Source organism: Pelobates fuscus, chromosome 6 (genome assembly GCF_036172605.1).
Source record: "Pelobates fuscus isolate aPelFus1 chromosome 6, aPelFus1.pri, whole genome shotgun sequence".
NCBI classification, from domain to species: domain Eukaryota; kingdom Metazoa; phylum Chordata; class Amphibia; order Anura; family Pelobatidae; genus Pelobates; species Pelobates fuscus.
In genome coordinates this window covers 225,731,332-225,750,545 of record NC_086322.1, presented here as the reverse complement: position 1 = coordinate 225,750,545, position 19,214 = coordinate 225,731,332, and the positions used below count along the sequence as shown (strand labels likewise).

General features: G+C 41.0%; 1 protein-coding gene across 2 annotated transcripts in view; it reads right to left on the bottom strand.

Annotated features, from left to right (window-relative positions):
* Positions 1-3,619: 3,619 nt before the first annotated feature.
* The window catches only part of TMEM150C (transmembrane protein 150C), a 119,438-nt gene continuing 103,843 nt past the window's right edge, over positions 3,620-19,214 (bottom strand). For both annotated transcript variants that reach the window (XM_063425357.1, XM_063425358.1), the window contains exons 6-8: positions 8,917-9,044; positions 7,768-7,945; positions 3,620-5,139 (exon numbers count right to left, since the gene is read on the bottom strand). In XM_063425357.1, the coding sequence (XP_063281427.1) occupies positions 4,922-5,139; positions 7,768-7,945; positions 8,917-9,044 (524 nt within the window). In that variant the 3' untranslated portion in view covers positions 3,620-4,921. The remainder of the gene's footprint in view (positions 5,140-7,767; positions 7,946-8,916; positions 9,045-19,214) is intronic.

Genomic DNA, 19,214 nt, shown 5'->3' with positions numbered 1-19,214 from the left:
CAGTGTCTTTTAATGTAGTTTTAGATAAATCATTGGAATGGAGCATATGGGGACAAAAAAAACCACAGCCGACTCTGGGATTTTGGAGAATGTAAAGAGATCTTTTGGAGGAGAGAAACAAGAGGTAGGAGGTAAGCTGCCTTGAGTTGTTTGTGTATGAGTTCAGTGTCCACATTTTGAAGACATTAAAGGGTTACTCTAGCCAAAAGACAGTGTATTAAGAAAAACATGCCCCATCCCAAAAATACGGAGAAAGAAAATAGAAAAATACAACTCTACGCCATTCCAGTGCCGAGCCAGGTAGGGCAGACAGAGGACAGATATCAAACATGCACAGAAATGACATGAATCATCTGGAACTCTTGTTCCAGAGTGGCTAATTATGCTGGTGGCACTGAAAGACTTATTCTATGTAACAGCTTCCTGTGAAGCCGCATACAGACTTTCTTGTTCACTATTATGCTATGACTTCCTGAACATAAAATACGTAGGTACACTTAAAGTGGCACTGCGAGCACCACAAATATAAATGAATTTGTGATGGTGCCAGGAGATACCGGGTGCCATCTTACCATGAGTGATTAAACTATTTAAGGAGCAAGTATTTCTCACACAGTTTTGTGAATTGGGATCTAATGAAAGGTTGAGAGTATCAGCTGATGCGCTAATTGATTGATCCTAATTAAACCCTCAGATCATTGGTTAAGGAGCTGGTGCCATCTTCAAGTATGCATTTGGTTTAACCCCTTAAGGTAAGATGGTGCCTAAGAACTCCTGCCACCATAACAACTTTATTGAGGTGACATTGTTATGATGCCCAGAGTGTTCCTTAGAGACAAGCTCTACATGACTTTATTCAGTCTATGCTTAATTTTATTCTGAATATACTGGATAACTACAATATTTTAATTAATACACAAACAAACAACGACACTGTTGTTGTCTAAAGTGTGAGTTATCAGGAATAGGGCAAACTACAGAAAGAAAAACATAGTTGAATTGGAGAATTTTTTCTATTATCCTAAATTTTGAGGTTAGTACATAAACACCAATAAGACCGAAGTCTATAAAAGGCTATGAAAGTTTGGCTGCTTACTTGTCATTACAGTAAGTCTTTTTCTGAAAACTACCAGAGGGCAGATAAGGCTTTCTTACCTCAACTAGTTTTTATTGAAATTTCTCCAAAGACTCCTGCACGTTAGAACAGTTCTGTGTCTTAAAAGAAAACACAAGCTGTACAGTAGTGTACAAAAAAAAAAAAAAAAGTAAAAAAATTTACGGATCCAAAAATCTTTCTGTAAGACTGACATAAAATGAAATTATAATGCTCCACTTGCTATATTGCTCCAGTATAATTACACTTCTGTCACAGAGGACCTTGCACATTACGCTTCAGTGTTGCCAGATGAAGTGTGATCAAAAAAAAAAAAAGCCATTGACTTGCTCTAAGCAAAAGATCTGAAAAGTTTATTGGTCCCTACACACAACAGTACACTGACTGATTATTCAAATGTTCCCATTATTTCAGGTACCACTTCACTGGCCTAGATTTATGAAAAGGAGGAGATTAATTTCCTAGTCTTAAAGGAAAATTCTAAAACTTGTATAGAAAGTGTGATTATTTCAAAGTGACCTTCTCATACATATTTTTGAATGTATGCATTGTGGTTGCATAACCTCCAGGAATTGCATAAATGAAAATGTACTATTCTACAAGAATAGGTTTTATATTTACTTGAAGATCTATTTTTCAACCTCCAAAAAAAAAAAAGGCCACAGGGCTATATCAGGATGTCCTGTCATGGTGGCTACAACACTAAAGGCCAACAATGTACAGGCCAGGGAGTGTATGTAAATGTGTGTGCCAGTATATGCAGTGGTGATTGTATGTCAGGCTGTATGTGCCAGAGTGGTTGTATTGTGTTTGACTGGGTTCCTGTGTAAATCAGTGTATATGAATGTATGCAAGTGTGAATGTATGTGTGCGTCAGTGTGTGTAAATGAGTGTATATGAATCTATATATTGTAGGATGTAAATGGCATAATTTAGTCGGAATATTGTCCAACGCTGCTATAGTGACAGTTTGATAATTTTAGTCTAAATAACCCTGACAATTTCTTGCACTGGTGTTAAATGGCAGCTCTATAGTATAATCAAGGGTAAAGTATTTAAGAATAAACAAAATAACTATTTTAATCAGACATGCAACAGCATACAGTCAACATTTCAACCCAATAACTGGACTTTTCACATGCCGGCCAGGAAATGGGGCTAAAGCAGTCACTGTGCAATGTTGCATGTCTGCTTAGAATAAAGTGCTCTTCATCATATTGGAGAAATAATTGTCAGTTACATTTTTCCCACCTGTTATAGCTATGTACTATACTGGCACAATGCATGATAGGGATGGTATAAAATTTACTCCAGGGCTACTTCTTATACCCAGTCCAACCCTAGTAACCTCACACTATTTGAAGTGTAAGTACCAGTCATTATTTGTTGAATGCCATGAGTTACTAAAAGGCATGGTCAAAATACACACAACTTCATTGGATACCATTTTCACAGTGTTCACTGCTATGCCTACATCATATCAAAAATGTATAGCTGTATAGATTTGTGTAGTTCTTCATGCGGTACACTTATCAGATAAGTATGGCTTGGAGTCACTTCCTAATCCCCCCCCCCCCCCCCTATAAATTGAATCCAAGCCATATGTTTCATGATAAGAAGGGAATGTTTCCTTGAAACATATTCTTAAACATTCTTCTGTACAAAAACGTGTTTCAATTACCGAATACACATTTACCACTGGTAATGTAATTCAAATTCTCCTATAGTCTGCAATAGAAACAGCTGTGATAACATACCTCCAGAATGTCAGAGAAGCCAGAGAAGTACTTTCTGATGAGATAATCTGGGACATGGAGGCTTAAATTTACAATATGGACAGTCCTTGCAAAAGCAGGTCACTTGGAAGTAGGGGTGCAGGTTTGCAATTATATATATATAATAATATATATTACAAATCTACAATAAGATAGGTTCTTCTTATATCTCATAATACAATAATTTACAGTTTAGGTTCTGGTTGACTTTTAAAAGGATACAGACAACTCCCTCATCTTGAATGTCAGTTGTCTGTGTTTTTTTTTTCTCCAGTATCTGTACTTCTACAGATACTAGAACTGACAGATCTCTCAGGTTTCATTCATTTTTTTCAGTCAATGAAAGACTGATTGAAGTTGCAGTGCATTATTATAAAACAAATAGGTAGCAATGTTTATAATTAAAGGCCAGGCTATGTTTCTGGTAAACATCCCTAACTCATGCAGTGATAGGTTATGGTTGGAACTAGGCTGTACCTTTAACACGAAAGCCAGAGAAATGTTGGCATACATGCAAAGCCTTGTTAGTTATTTTACACAGAGCTTTAACATGCATCCATCATCCATAATCATTTTAATCTCTGTAAGAGACTCCTGCATTTGAATAAAAATGATTACATGTGAATGATTACCTAGCCTTAATATGATACATGTGGTTGTCTTGCAAAGAAAAAGCATTTTTTTTAAAGAACAAAATGAATGGCAAACATAAAAAAAAAATAAAAAAAAATGCAATGCTTCAAAGTAAGCAGGTATGTACTATATTTTGGAATCTAAACTCTCATGGCCTACGAAAGAGCGATGAAGCACTGAATTGTTTTTAAGGCACTGTTATAAATGAGCCTCGTGAATGGGATACATTTTTAAAGGATATTTGATCAATTCTGGTAATTTGAGTTTCACAGCTAGATTCAATTAACAGCTTGATTATCCTATGGACACAAAAACCTATATCACAAGGAAGGACACTTCCTTCTGACTTCAAGACAACAATAAAACATACCTTAACTGGCAAATCAAATCACAACTATAAAGTTTGATCAATTAAAAAAAAAGAATACATATCAAGACAAGCCAGTAATGAGACTGGAACTTTGTAATACCAAATTGTTTAGGTCACAAAGGTGGTGTTTGTTCAATTTTCCACAATTTTGTGTAAACGCAAAATATGATGCTCATTCTAATGTAAAAAACAAACAAACAGGTTCTAATGAGTAGCTCAACACCAAGAACTGGTTCATACAACCTTCTGTAGTGATAAATTCATCAAAACAGCAAGTGTCTACCACACAATATATATGTGTGGTATATTGCTATTTAGCAATATAGCAATATACCCCAGATATCCCAATTTGCCCTACTGTTTTGGTAAGCAATGAATGTACTGATCCAATATCATCCCATGAACTAGCAGATGAAACTTGAAGACTGAATAAAATTGCTGTAAAATTATTTGCAGAAGTCACATTCAGTTATGTGGTTGAACTACCACCAGTACAAGGCAAAAGGATTTAAAAAGTCCTACATTCAAGGTATGCATCTTGACATATTTACAGAAAATTATTGGAGCACTATGACCCACTGTCTCATGTTGTTTCCTCTGATTCCTTTTAACATGGCAGATAAGGTAATGTACAAGTGTTTATTTGAATAATGATGTGTCCATTAGAAGAATGCATCCTTGAAGCAATCTGGATATGATGTAACACGAAGTGATGGTTGTGATAAATTCCTGATATATATCTGAAACAATGTTGAGTGAATTTTTTTCACGTGCACATTAGATTTCTCAGCTTACCCAAACTTCTAGGTTTCCTATTTCGATTCTTTATTCTTCCATCACAGCTGCCGAGATATATCAGATCAATAAATCCTCTGAAGGCTCCAAATCGATACTTTATAAAAAACAAAAAACAAAACCAAAAACCCTAACATAAAACACTGAAAAAAGTTTTTGGTAGGTATTCACATAAAATTGCATTACAAAAACAATGTCTCAATTCATAGGTCTTCAGTTCTTTTCACCGCAGTTTTACACCTGGTCTGTTTGGTACTCTGAGAGGTCAGACATGTTCTCTGAGATACTGTTGAAAATCTCCTGGTGTTCCTGATTCTCTATACAAATGATTTCAAATCTACAGTGTCTGAACTCCACTGCCAATGTTCCAAAGTAGAGCACAAAGCACATAACAAGGACCCACTGGACTCTTGGTGCAAGAATGTTAAGCTTCTGCCACTCGAATATAAAATCTGTAAAATGTTGTTAAAGAAAATGTATAAAAGAGGAGAAAAAGTTTTATATATATATATATATATATATATATATATATATATATAGGAAACATGGGGGATGGTTGCACTCACCTAAACATGCTTAAATGGGGTGCTGCTGGGGGCCATATTATACAATAAATACACAAGATCCAGCGCACTCTCCTATCTACTAAACAGCAACTTCAATGTCGACAGACTTTATTAGTCTGTAAAAGTTTTTTTTAAAAACACCTAATCTAGGCAAAAAAAATGGGGATTTAGTTACATTATATGATCATACATTGCATAAGCCTGCCACAACGTCAATGTACCCCATCTTTGGCAGGTCCTACTCTCACAGTCTAATGTCTGCTCTTATGAGATTAACCACTTACTTGGGAAAAAATTCCATCTGAGGCTCTCTGCAGTACAAGGCTAAATAGGGACCTGAGATGAGGCACCTGTAACAGGGAGGGGTGCAGAACCAAGGAGTTGGCTAGACTCCCAAATATATATAGGAAACATGGGGGATGGTTGCACTCACCTAAACATGCTTAAATGGGGTGCTGCTGGGGGCCATATTATACAATAAATACACAAGATCCAGCGCACTCTCCTATCTACTAAACAGCAACTTCAATGTCGACAGACTTTATTAGTCTGTAAAAGTTTTTTTTAAAAACACCTAATCTAGGCAAAAAAAAATGGGGATTTAGTTACATTATATGATCATACATTGCATAAGCCTGCCACAACGTCAATGTACCCCATCTTTGGCAGGTTTAGGTGAGTGCAACCATCCCCCATGTTTCCTATATATATTTGGGAGTCTAGCCAACTCCTTGGTTCTGCACCCCTCCCTGTTACAGGTGCCTCATCTCAGGTCCCTATTTAGCCTTGTACTGCAGAGAGCCTCAGATGGAATTTTTTCCCAAGTAAGTGGTTAATCTCATAAGAGCAGACATTAGACTGTGAGAGTAGGACCTGCCAAAGATGGGGTACATTGACGTTGTGGCAGGCTTATGCAATGTATGATCATATAATGTAACTAAATCCCCATTTTTTTTGCCTAGATTAGGTGTTTTTAAAAAAAACTTTTACAGACTAATAAAGTCTGTCGACATTGAAGTTGCTGTTTAGTAGATAGGAGAGTGCGCTGGATCTTGTGTATTTATTGTATAATATGGCCCCCAGCAGCACCCCATTTAAGCATGTTTAGGTGAGTGCAACCATCCCCCATGTTTCCTATATATATTTGGGAGTCTAGCCAACTCCTTGGTTCTGCACCCCTCCCTGTTACAGGTGCCTCATCTCAGGTCCCTATTTAGCCTTGTACTGCAGAGAGCCTCAGATGGAATTTTTTCCCAAGTAAGTGGTTAATCTCATAAGAGCAGACATTAGACTGTGAGAGTAGGACCTGCCAAAGATGGGGTACATTGACGTTGTGGCAGGCTTATGCAATGTATGATCATATAATGTAACTAAATCCCCATTTTTTTTGCCTAGATTAGGTGTTTTTAAAAAAAACTTTTACAGACTAATAAAGTCTGTCGACATTGAAGTTGCTGTTTAGTAGATAGGAGAGTGCGCTGGATCTTGTGTATTTATTATATATATATATATAGTTTTTTTTGTTTTACCATATGTTTTTGTAAATTCTTGACCATATATTGTTATATTAGTTTAGTTTTTCAAATGGACCCTGTGAAAAGCATTTGATTGGAAGTTGTAATGGCTCCTGTGATGTCAGACGGGGAGTGTAAAGCTGCACGGGCAGCATCACTTGGCTTCCTTGACTGGATTTCAGTCAAGGAAGCAAAGCTAGCCAGGGAGACCATCGCTGTGAGGGGAAATAGGTATGATAACTTTCTCCCTGCAGTTATGGACAAATAATCAAAACGGTTACCAGGGCAATACACGTCCAAAAGGGCAATATATATATATATATATTCATATATATATATAAACACATCTTAAAACATGGTTAGTATAACCCTTTAAGGAATATAATTTATTTTGTTAGGCAAATGTCGAATTTGTTAATGCAAATTGACACATTACAATATAAAATTAGTAAAAGTCACATGAGTGAAGCACTCTAAGAACAATAACCACTACAAAACGTTATAGTGGTTATGCTCCTATGAGTCTTTGGGTGGCAATCTACCCTTTAGCCGTGGCTTCATGGTGCTTAGAGTATACCTTTTGAAATGTACATGTTTGATGAAATTTGTGAAGAATGTAAAACTCGGCCTTGCAAACAAAATTATATATTTTTTTCTACTAGACAAATATCAGTGTTACACATAGTTTTCTATGCAATTATTAGCAAGCATTCCAATATGAGAGTAAAAAAAATAATGTGGTATCTCTTGTGATTGTTTGAAGAGCCACACACGCATTTCAGGTTAATTAGGGCCTTTCCAGAGAAGATGAACGGTAATATGATGGAGATCACATTAGTAGAGAGAAAAAAAAAATACGTTTCATATAGGAAAGATGTTGATTTATACATTGCTGCGGATATCACTTTTGAAATTTGTTATATAAGCAGTTTGTTCAGCAAAGAAATGACCTCAGCATCATTCAAGCCTTTTCTTCAGATATTGAAATTAAAAAGGATACATATGATAACACATAGTGTAATGATCGCTGATAACATAATTCTGGGGATTCCAGCTTTTCTTCCTTCGTTCTTGATGTTTATTTTAAAGGTCAGGATGGCCTGAATCCAGCATGCTAGGGTTCCAAAACCAAAGGTCATCGATGTACCGATATTATGAATCTGCTCACTGCCGTTAAGCTGACAAAAAGAGAAAGGAAATAATGGATTAGGCAATAAAAACATTTCCCTGATTATCTTTTTCCCTGCATCCTGGCGCATAAAACTAGAGAGGTACTTTAGGGTTGATGCACTACTGCCAGTTAAAGCAACAATTTAAACATGTTTTTTGGGAAACCAGGGACTAATGAAAGTATTTAATTCGAAAATTGGGCAGACTAGATGGGCCAAACAGTTCTTATCTGGTGTCATAGTCTATGTTTCTATATAAATCTTTGCAAAAAGTGTTTTACTCGTTTTTTTCATTTTACAAAAATGTATATTTCAGCAGAAATCGTCACATTTATCATGAAACCTTTTTATACCCTTTCGCTGTCAATCAGACAAATCGGTCCTGTTACTTCCTGGCCGTTTAGCTCAATGCAGCTAAACTCAAGAAGCAGACAGTTGCGGAGATCTGCAAGCTCTTAAAGTAGAAGGGGGAATTAGCAGAACAGAGACCCAGGGCTTGCAACAGGACAGTGTAGTCATTGTTATGTGCACTAAGTATACAAAATAAGAATACAAAATTTATATTATAGTTTCAGTTCTTATATCAAAAGCAACTTATAGAATACATTAAACACAGACTCTTAATACAGACTGTCCCTACAAAATATCACTAGTATATAGCAGCTGCAATCTACCGACTGGTTACCATACACAGATTTACATTGTGTCTGTGCCACATGCGGTGGAATGGAATTGCATAGAATGTGTGCAGACATATCTGCATAGTACGTGTGAATGAAAAGCTTCACTTTATTAAATATGAGTACATTTATATAGAGACCATGATTTTATAGCAATACTTTGTGCCTCTCAGATATTTAAACTTTAAATGTTCATTAGTGTGCAGTAACCCTTGTAATACACTGATTCAAATCACTCTTTGTGACTCCAAGGTGTTTGATAAACATTTTAATAAGAGTTGAAGCACACTAAACAAGTACCTGAAAATTACCCAACAACGTCATTCCAAATGATGTCAGACAGAACGCCACAAGACCACTTATACTAAGCCATGGGTTTATCGCCTTCGGCTTTAGTTGTATGAATCGCAGGACAGCAATAACCAGGGCTAAAGGAAAAGGAAAAGAGAATGGAAAATTCACTTTTTTTGCAAAAACATCATGGCTTGGTGGAGCAGGAAGCCAAAACCAGATGATGGTGTTGCGCTGAAATATTACCCTGAAGCCAATAAGAATGTTTAAAAGAAGATAAAGTATGATATGTGGTTATAATTACAACATGTGATATATAAGAATACATCAATGCTTTGAACAATAATCATGTAACTTTATCTCCCAATATGAACATTTATATTTTTAATGGATGATACGCATGAACTCTGAGGTGTTATTGTGAAGACTTTGAAAACTTCTGTTAAAAAGATGAATTTCAAACAAGATATAGATGATCTGCATATTTGATGACATAGTTTACAGACTCCACCAATCCAAAAGGAGGCGGAGCTATGGACACAAATAGACAGTAAGCAGCACGAAGTGGACGTCTGAGGAAACCCAGGTCAAGTGGGTGAAACGCGTTATGTCATGAGGGGGCGGAGCCAGGATCCAAAACATTACAAACCCACAACTTATTGAGGAAGCAGTTTTAATTGTTAAACTAATAAATATATTCTTTTATACTGTGCCATTGGTGTGCTCCTGGTTCTGTCTCCCATACAGTGCTGCAGAAGTACACTTGGTTTCCCTGGGATGTGGGATTTTTTTCCCTCTCCATAAGAACCTATCCCACCCAGAGTCAGGGTTGATCAGGCTCTGGGAAATGTGAGTGTGTACTCCCAACTTGGTTATAAGTGTGCACTGCAAAAATATTTGAAAATCAGATGGTCTGCACTATATTTGTTTATATGTATCTTTTCAGACGGTTTTTGAAGATATTTTTCTGGTAAAGTATAAACTGACCATGTGTGCAGAGTAATATTTCAGCGCAACACCATCTTCTGGTTTTGGATTCTTTAAGTCACTTATTTGGGTGATTGCTGGTGGATTTAAAATTGTTAATGATTTTATGTGCCACACTGTATATTAGAAAATATATTTTAGCGCAGTCCACGTTTTTGGGTTTATGGAGCATGAATACAGTTTGATATAAATTATAAAACTAAAATAAATAATTATAAAATAAAAATATATAATAAAAAATATAATAGTTCCAAGTGTATGTAGTGTATTTAAGCATTTACACAAGTTAACTGTTTCAGTGGTGTATGTGTATCACAGTCCAGTTTTAATAAGCATTTTCAGCCTACTATCCAGTTTGTTTTTGACCCTCATAACCGTTTTATGACACCTTGTTTTTTTCCTTCCATCGACCTCATTTATAAAACAATACTAGAACTGTAGCAACATCATCAGTTTGTAAATATCCAATGCATTCATCTAAATCATTATTTCATTGAGAATTATCAAAGTGAGCAATATAAGACATTGGTGAACATGTGCAGCACATATAGGATTAATTTATGTTCACCTTTTCACTTCGTAAACATTAAAAATGTTTTTTCTCCTTACAATCTATTCAAGGTGCTGCACGACTAAAAACAATATCAAGCTGCAGTAGATTAATCCTCTCAGCTAGCTGTACACCCAAATCCCTGCTGTGTTTAGTCTACTGCACTATGCATTTAAGATTCTCTTTTCCACTTCAATTCACTTATCACATCTGGAGATTATCTTAATCTGTCAAACAGACCATGTCATAGAAAACTGATGGCACTGTAAACTGAAAACCAGCCTGGAAACCATGCACCCCTCTAAATTCAGTTGTATGCAATAGATCGCAAAACATTTGCGGAATCTGGCAGGATACCATTTAATAGATTAAAAACAGAAAACGTATTGTGATTTTTAAAAAAAATGTTTTTAGAATTAAAGTCTAGTTCCTTAAAGTATTTTTTCAAAGTAAATGCATGTTATATAAAAAGTACAGTTTTCTATTATAGTGAATACAAAATCAAATCTATTAACCCCTTAAGGACTGAGCCAGTTGTACAAGTTGTGATAAAAAAAACAAAACAAAACAAAAAACTGGAATTTGCGCTATATGTCTGTTGAACCACAATTCACCTCTTTCATATTAGGTGCACCCATGCTTATTATATATAATTTTGTTCAAGAGAAACAGGGCTTGAATTTCACATGAACTATTCATAAATAAAACAATTTATCTAAAAAAGTGTGAGAAATTAAATTAGTTCTGCGTGGCATTTTAACTGTGAATGTCATAATACTGTTAGTTTTTACTATAATAAAATGCACAACAGTATCCCCATGTATGGGTTTTATGGTGTTTTGGAAAGTTACAGGGTCAAATATAGCACGGTTCATATTTCAGTTTATACACATTTAAATTTGCCAGACTGGTTATGTTGCCTTTGACACTGTATCATAGCCAGGGCCGGACTGGGAAGAAAATTCGGACCGGGTATTTTTTAATTACAGCGGCCCACTAAAAAGGGGGCGGGGCCAGATAGGGTGTGTTTTGTCATCACCCATGACGAGCACGCCCCATCACAAAGTGAGCATGTTGGTTCAATGCTCTTCCAGGGTAGAGCATGCGCAGAGCTCTGCTGAAGAGTGCAGTGAGTGTCAAGAGTGCAGTGAGTGTCAAGAGTGCAGTGAGTGTCAAGAGTGCAGTGAGTGTGTGTGAGGGTGCTGTGAGTGTCAGGTGTGCAGTGTGTGTGTGTGTATGTGTGTGCTAGTGAGGCTGCTGTGAGTGTCAGGGGTGCAGTGTGTGTGTGCTGTGAGTGTCAGGGGTGCAGTGAGTGTGAGTGAGGGTGCTGTGTCAGGGGTGCAGTGTGTGTGAGTGAGGGTGCTGTGAGTGTCAGGGGTGCAGTGTGTGTGTGTGTGAGGGTGCTGTGAGTGTCAGGGGTGCAGTGTGTGTGTGAGGGTGCTGTGAGTGTCTGGGGTGCAGTGTGTGTGTTAGAGTGCTGTGAGTGTTAGGGGTGCAGTGTGTGTGAGTGAGGGTGCTGTGAGTGTCAGGGGTGCAGTGTGTGAGTGAGGGTGCTTTGAGTGTCAGGGGTGCAGTGTGTGTGTGTGTGTGTGAGGGTGCTGTGAGTGTCAGGGGTGCAGTGTGTGAGTGAGGGTGCTGTGTCAGGGGTGCAGTGTGTGTGTCTGTGTGTGTATGTGTGTACTAGTGAGGGTGCTGTGAGTGTCAGGGGTGCAGTGTGTGTGTGCTGTGCAGGTCAGGGGTGCAGTGTGTGTGTGTGAGTGAGGGTTCTGGGAGCGTCAGGGGTGCAGTGTGTGTGAGTGAGAGTGCTGTGAGTGTTAGGAGTGCAGTGTGTGTGTGTGTGTGTGTGTGTGTGCGCAGTGAGTGTCAGGAGTGCAGTGTGTGTGTGGGCAGTGAGTGTCAGGGGTGCAGTGTGTGTGTGAGTGTGTGTGTGCGTGTGTGTGTGCAGTGAGTGTGTGTGTGTGTGTATGTGTGTACTAGTGAGGGTGCTGTGAGTGTCAGGGGTGCAGTGTGTGTGTGCTGTGCAGGTCAGGGGTGCAGTGTGTGTGTGTGAGGGTTCTGGGAGCGTCATGGGTGCAGTGTGTGTGAGTGAGAGTGCTGTGAGTGTTAGGAGTGCAGTGTGTGTGTGTGTGTGTGTGTGCGCAGTGAGTGTCAGGGGTGCAGTGTGTGTGTGTGTGTGGGCAGTGAGTGTCAGGGGTGCAGTGTGTGTGTGGGCAGTGAGTGTCAGGGGTGCAGTGTGTGTGAGTGTGTGTGTGCGTGTGTGTGTGCAGTGAGTGTCAGGGGTGCAGTGTGTGTGTGTGTGTGTGTGTGAGTGAGGGTGCTGTGAATGTTAGGGGTGCAGCGTGTGTGTGTGTGTGTGTGAGTGAGGGTGCTGTGAGTGTCAGGGGTGCAGTGTGTGTGTGAGAGAGTGAGGGTGCTGTGAGTGTCAGGGGTGCAGTGTGTGAGTGTGTGAGTGAGGGTGCTGTGAGTGTTAGGGGTGCAGTGTGTGTGTGTGTGCAGTGAGTGTCAGGGGTTCAGTGTGTGTTTATGTGTGCAGTGAGTGTCAGGGGTGCAGCGTGAGTCTGTGAGTGAGGGTGCTGTGAGTGTTAGAGGTGCAGTGAGTGTCAGGTGTGCGCAGTGAGTGTCGGGGTGCAGTGTGTGTGTGTGTGCGCAGTGAGTGTCAGGGGTGCAGTGTGTGTGTGTGTGCGCAGTGAGTGTCAGGGGTGCAGCGTGAGTCTGTGAGTGAGGGTGCTGTGAATGTTAGGGGTGCAGCGTGTGTGTGTGTGAGTGAGGGTGCTGTGAGTGTCAGGGGTGCAGTGTGTGTGTGTGTGTGAGAGTGCTGTGAGTGTCAGGGGTGCAGTGTGTGAGTGTGTGAGTGAGGGTGCTGTGAGTGTTAGGGGTGCAGTGTGTGTGTGTGCAGTGAGTGTCAGGGGTTCAGTGTGTGTGTTTGTGTGTGCAGTGAGTGTCAGGGGTGCAGCGTGAGTGTGTGAGTGAGGGTGCTGTGAGTGTTAGGGGTGCAGTGTGTGTGCAGTGAGTGTCAGGGGTTCAGTGTGTGTGTGTGCAGTGAGTGTCAGGGGTTCAGTGTGTGTGCACGCAGTGAGTGTCAGGGGTGCAGTGTGTGTGTGCAGTGAGTGTCAGGGGTGCAGTGAGTGTGTGTGTGTGTGCAGTGAGTGTCAGGGGTGCAGCGTGAGTGTGTGAGTGAGGGTGCTGTGAGTGTTAGGGGTGCAGTGTGTGTGCAGTGAGTGTCAGGGGTTCAGTGTGTGTGTGTGCAGTGAGTGTCAGGGGTTCAGTGTGTGTGCACGCAGTGAGTGTCAGGGGTGCAGTGTGTGTGTGTGTGTGCGTGCAGTGAGTGTCAGGGGTGCAGTGTGTGTGTGCAGTGAGTGTCAGGGGTGCAGTGAGTGTGTGTGTGTGTGCAGTGAGTGTCAGGGGTGCAGCGTGAGTGTGTGAGTGAGGGTGCTGTGAGTGTTAGGGGTGCAGTGTGTGTGCAGTGAGTGTCAGGGGTTCAGTGTGTGTGTGTGCAGTGAGTGTCAGGGGTTCAGTGTGTGTGCGCGCAGTGAGTGTCAGGGGTGCAGTGTGTGTGTGTGCATGTGTGTGTGTGTGTGTGTGCGTGCGTGCAGTGAGTGTCAGGGGTGCAGTGTGTGTGTGCAGTGAGTGTCAGGGGTGCAGTGTGTGTGTGTGAGAGTGAGGGTGCTGTGAGTGTCAGGGGTGCAGTGTGTGAGTGAGGGTGCTGTGAGTGTTAGGGGTGCAGTGTGTGTGTGTGTGTGCAGTGAGTGTCAGGGGTTCAGTGTGTGTGTGTTTGTGTGTGCAGTGAGTGTCAGGGGTGCAGTGTGAGTGTGTGAGTGAGGGTGCTGTGAGTGTTAGGGGTGCAGTGTGTGTGCAGTGAGTGTCAGTGGTTCAGTGTGTGTGTGCGCAGTGAGTGTCAGGGGTGCAGTGTGTGTGTGTGCGCAGTGAGTGTCAGGGGTGCAGTGTGTGTGTGCATGCAGTGAGTGTCAGGGGTGCAGTGTGTGTGTGTGCAGTGAGTGTCAGGGGTGCAGTGTGTGTGTGTGTGTGCAGTGAGTGTCAGGGGTGCAGTGTGTGTGTGTGCAGTGATTGTCAGGGGTGCAGTGTGTGTGTGTGTGTGTGTGAGTGAGGGTGCTGTGAATGTTAGGGGTGCAGTGTGTGTGTGTGTGAGTGAGGGTGCTGTGAGTGTCAGGCAACGCTCCGAATCTCGCGAGAGGAACCCGGCGGAGCTGCAAGTTAGAGCTCCTCCGGGTTCCTCTGCTGGCAGGCTGGCTGCCTCACTCTCTCCCCGCCGGCGGCCGCAATATCTTGCATGTGGGCCGGTGAGGGAGATCTTTGATCTCCCCTCCGGCCCGCCGTGGACTACTGCAGGGCCGGCGCTCGGATAGTGCCGACCCTGCAAAGACAGGCAAGGGAAGATCCTGTGACCTCCCTGCCGGCCTCGGCCCATGGCCACCGCGGCCCACCGGGCATTTGCCCGGTGTGCACGATGGCCAGTCCGGGCCTGATCATAGCCCAGAAATTAGAATTAACTCCATGATGGCATACCATTTGCAAAAGTAGACAACCCAGGGTTTTCATTATGGGGTATGTCCAGTCTTTTTTAGTAGCCACTTAGTCACAAACACTGGCCAAAGTTAGCATTCCTATTGGTTTGTGTGTGAAAAATGCAAAAAACAATTATGAACGCAAAATTTGGCCAGTGTTTGTAACCAAGTGGCTACTAAAAAACAACTGGACATACCTCATTTGCAATAACTTGGGTTGTCCACTTTTGCAAATGGTATTGCCATCATGGGGGTAATTTTTATTCCTGGGCTACCATACGGTCTCACAAGAAATCCATGTTTAAAATGGAATGAGACAAAAATGTGATTATTTGTTGAACTAATATGCAAATGCCAATAAAAGAGTAAAGGTAATGTAATTATTAACCTCCTAAAGCGGAGGGTAAACCCCTAGTGAGACTGGTCACTATGGAATAAAAAAAAAATAAAAAATAATAATAATAAAAGAACTGCCAGGAGAGAGCGAGAAATAATAACTATTGCTATTGGAGTGGCAAATATCAACCAATTAGGCTAGGTATTTCTAAAAATAAAACATAACTTTTAATGTGATTAAGAGGTGAAATAAGTCACCACAACAAAAAGAAAAGGAAAACAAAATTCAAACAGAAATAATAATGTACATATTTACAAAACAATTATTCTGAAAGTAGCTATAATGTCTGTATATGAAAATCTGGTAGTTCTACCCAAATATAGGAATAATGACTACAGAGTAAGGTAGTACAGGCTGTAGCGTTGTCAGTTCAGGATAATAAAAAAAACATCTGTAGCAGACCAGCAGTATAAGGAGAATAGAAAAAAATCTAAAGCTAAACTCCAAATAAAGGGATAAGGGGATGTCTCCCACCCTTTTAGAAAGAAAAAAATTAGTATTTCATAATGTGCAGTGCTGCAAGAAGAATACTAAGATATCAGAAAATGCTAGTAATACAGGCTAAATGGTCTTGCTAGAGATAGTGCAACTAAAAAAGTCCAGCAATGAAGTGGGAACAAAAGAGCAACATTGTATTAGCTCATCATAGCTGCCAAACATTGTAGCCAATACATGTCTGTATCAATATGGGTGATAGCAGAGAGAGGTAAAGTAAATACTAATTATGTGCCTTCGAGGGCACCCCTGAACTCAAAATGCCTGTTACTCCTAAATAGATGCACAAGGAATGCCTCCCATCCCTAGAATCAATATAATGAAAGAAAGCTGGAGGTTGTAATGACAGAAAGCTGGAGGTTGTAATGAAAGCCTTTTTTTCACCAATTTATTTGGACAGGTATTCGTGAATTTCTGTAAACGCCGTTCAAGCCAAACATGAGCTCACTCGTGATACAGTGGCTATGAAGTGTGCTTGTCAGAATCCCTGACGCATGTTTCGCCAATCTGGCCCATCATCCCCTCTGATTAGGTGGTATGGTCACTCGCTATACGTCATAAAGGTCGTGTGTTGCCAGCAATTTTTGGATCGCTCCGCATTGTCGTTTCAGTGTGTGGGATCTAAGTCTGTTCGGTGTCGCATAGGTGTCCAGTATATAATTGAAATCTCTGCATATCACTACAATGCCTTGTTGATCTTTAGAAACTTTATGTAGTATCTTGTGAAGGAAATTTTGTTTTTCCACATTAGCCATAAAAAAAGTTAACAATCATGTATTTAATATGCCTACTAGTATGATGTAACGTTCTTCTTCATCTATGTCTTGTGTTTGCAGGTCTAAAGCTACAGGTCTGCTGATCAGTATGGACACCCCTTTGGATTTCGTGGATGAAGTGGAGTGAAATTGTTAATGGTATTCTTGGTTGTGCAGTGTGGGGTGAGCATTAGCTTTAAAGTGGGTTTCCTGCAAGCAGACAACATACAGCAGACAACGCCTTTTGTTGCCTAAGGTCTTTATATAAGTGGTGTCTTTGTACCGGGAGATTCAGTCCTCGAACATTGTGACAAATTATTTTCATGGTGGTTTCTGTGGGCGAAATCAATAATGCTTGGTTGTAGTGTATGTCGTCACTAGAGGAGCCATCTTTCCCAGACAAGTCATACCAGATGACTCCCCCTGAATGAGCCACCCTCCTCCCAAGCATATGGAGAGAAGTTCAGTAGCCTCCCAGAGGTACGTGTCCAAGCATTAGCATAATTCGCTTCTCCGAAATGGGAATCAACTCTTAGGCCATCCACTTGGCCTTGGTAGAGTAATAGATAGAATAGCAGAAGAGAGTTGCAAGTTCAACCATATAACAAGAAAGATAGGAAAGGAATGGGTGAGGGGGCATTTACAAACATATTGGCAAGGCACCATTTTCTTGGTGCCGTGGGGGTAGAAGCCGCTTGTTTCTATAATGGACAAACTGTGAGAGCGTCGGCTCCCATTAGGCATTGCGGGTGTGTGAGATGTATGGCTTCCCTTGTCCGTAGGATGGGTTGGGCTTCAATTGGTTAGGGATGTGTATTCATACTTGATGTTGTCTTGCTTACTAGTAATGTAGGATGGTGATGATGTAATGAGAGGCAGTTAGGGACTTAGTCTGCCTTCTTAAGTGCCGTCATTCTCACCTCGTAAAGTAGTTGTACGTCTCGCATGTCCCTAATGGGTTGGCAGTAACTAGGGTATACAGCGATAGATCAACTTGGTCATATGCTCATAACAATATACATACACAAAACCAGGGGCAGATTGACCACTCAGGCAGATCGGTCATGGACCGAGGGCCCGGGTCAGTCAGGGGCCCGGCAGCACAGCCATGCTTCTGCTGTGGAGATCAGAGATCTCCACAGTCAGAAGGAAGGTTTGCATAGAAAGTCCAGTAAGAAGGTTGCAGCTGTCCCATGATGACTCGAAGGGCCCTTGCAACCCATCACACTGTAAATAAATCCACCCATTCAGTGTGAGACCTGGCAGCATATCTGCTTTCACTGTCAGGTCTCCTCTCTCTCCCTGCAGTGCTCTGTGTGAGGATGGAAGGTGGGACAGGAAGTAACATTACATCCCCTTATCCCCTCTCACACGGAGCATACTTACAGCATGGATGAATGGTGAGAAGAAGATCCTGGACTCCTCAGTGCTGCTTAAGGAGATGGAGGGAGGAAAAACATCAGGCTGTACAGGTAAGCAGGCTAGGGGTTAAAGGAGCATTTGTGGGATGAAGGGGTGAGACCGGGTAGGAGCACACATGGAATTTTGGCAGAGACATGGGGTAGATGAGGGAACACAAATGAATTAGTGGGTTAAAGAATTGAGTGAGATGGAATGTGGGGGACAGACAAAAGTGGGGTGTTGGAAAGCAGAAGTGTGAAGTGAAGCAGAGAAACAGCTGAGCGGAAGGTGAGGGGGACAGAAGCTGGTCAGATGGGTGGAAAGTAGTGTTAGAGAAACGGGAGACAAGGGGTGACAGATAAAAGAGGGAAATAATTGGAAGACACACATATTGAGAGAGACAGAAAGTCAGAAGGAGGTTGGGCAGTAAAAGCAAAAAAAAAAAAACACTTGCAGAATATTTCAAATGCACTCCTCATTCACACACACAGGCTTCAAATACAAATCTCATTTACACACTGACACAGATTTTAGATACACCTCTCATTCACACATACACACACTGACACATGCTTATATGGTGCACACATACATACACACTCCTGCATTCGCATATACACTGCTCAAACATACCACATTCACCCATAGACAATCCATACACATCTATCCCTGCATTCATACACAGGCTTTCCACACTAATACAAACACCAATACTCCCCTGTGTTCATACACACAAGTCCTTCACTAAAATACACCACTGCATTAACATTCAACATGAATACGCCCTTACATTCACACATTAACATTCCATACACATTCACTCCTGATTTTACAAACATCTATACTACTCACTCATAGAACATTGCACTTACACATTTACACTACATGCAACGTCTGCCTTTTACACTCTGTGGCACTACACAAATTGTATGGTAGTATTTACACACATCAACATTACATACACATACATTCCTACTTTGAATCAATAAATGATAATGGCGGAACTACCATTGTCCCAGGGTCGTAGCTGCGACTGGGCCCATCACTCCAGGGAGCCAGGCTTCTCTGTCGAACCATGCTGATGCATCTTCTACAGTGGCAGAGTACCAGGATTGCAACTGTCCCTATTGCGACTTGGCCCTGGTTGCACTTACCAGCTTGGGAGCCCTCATTACTGTTATTTTGTACATTGCTGATTC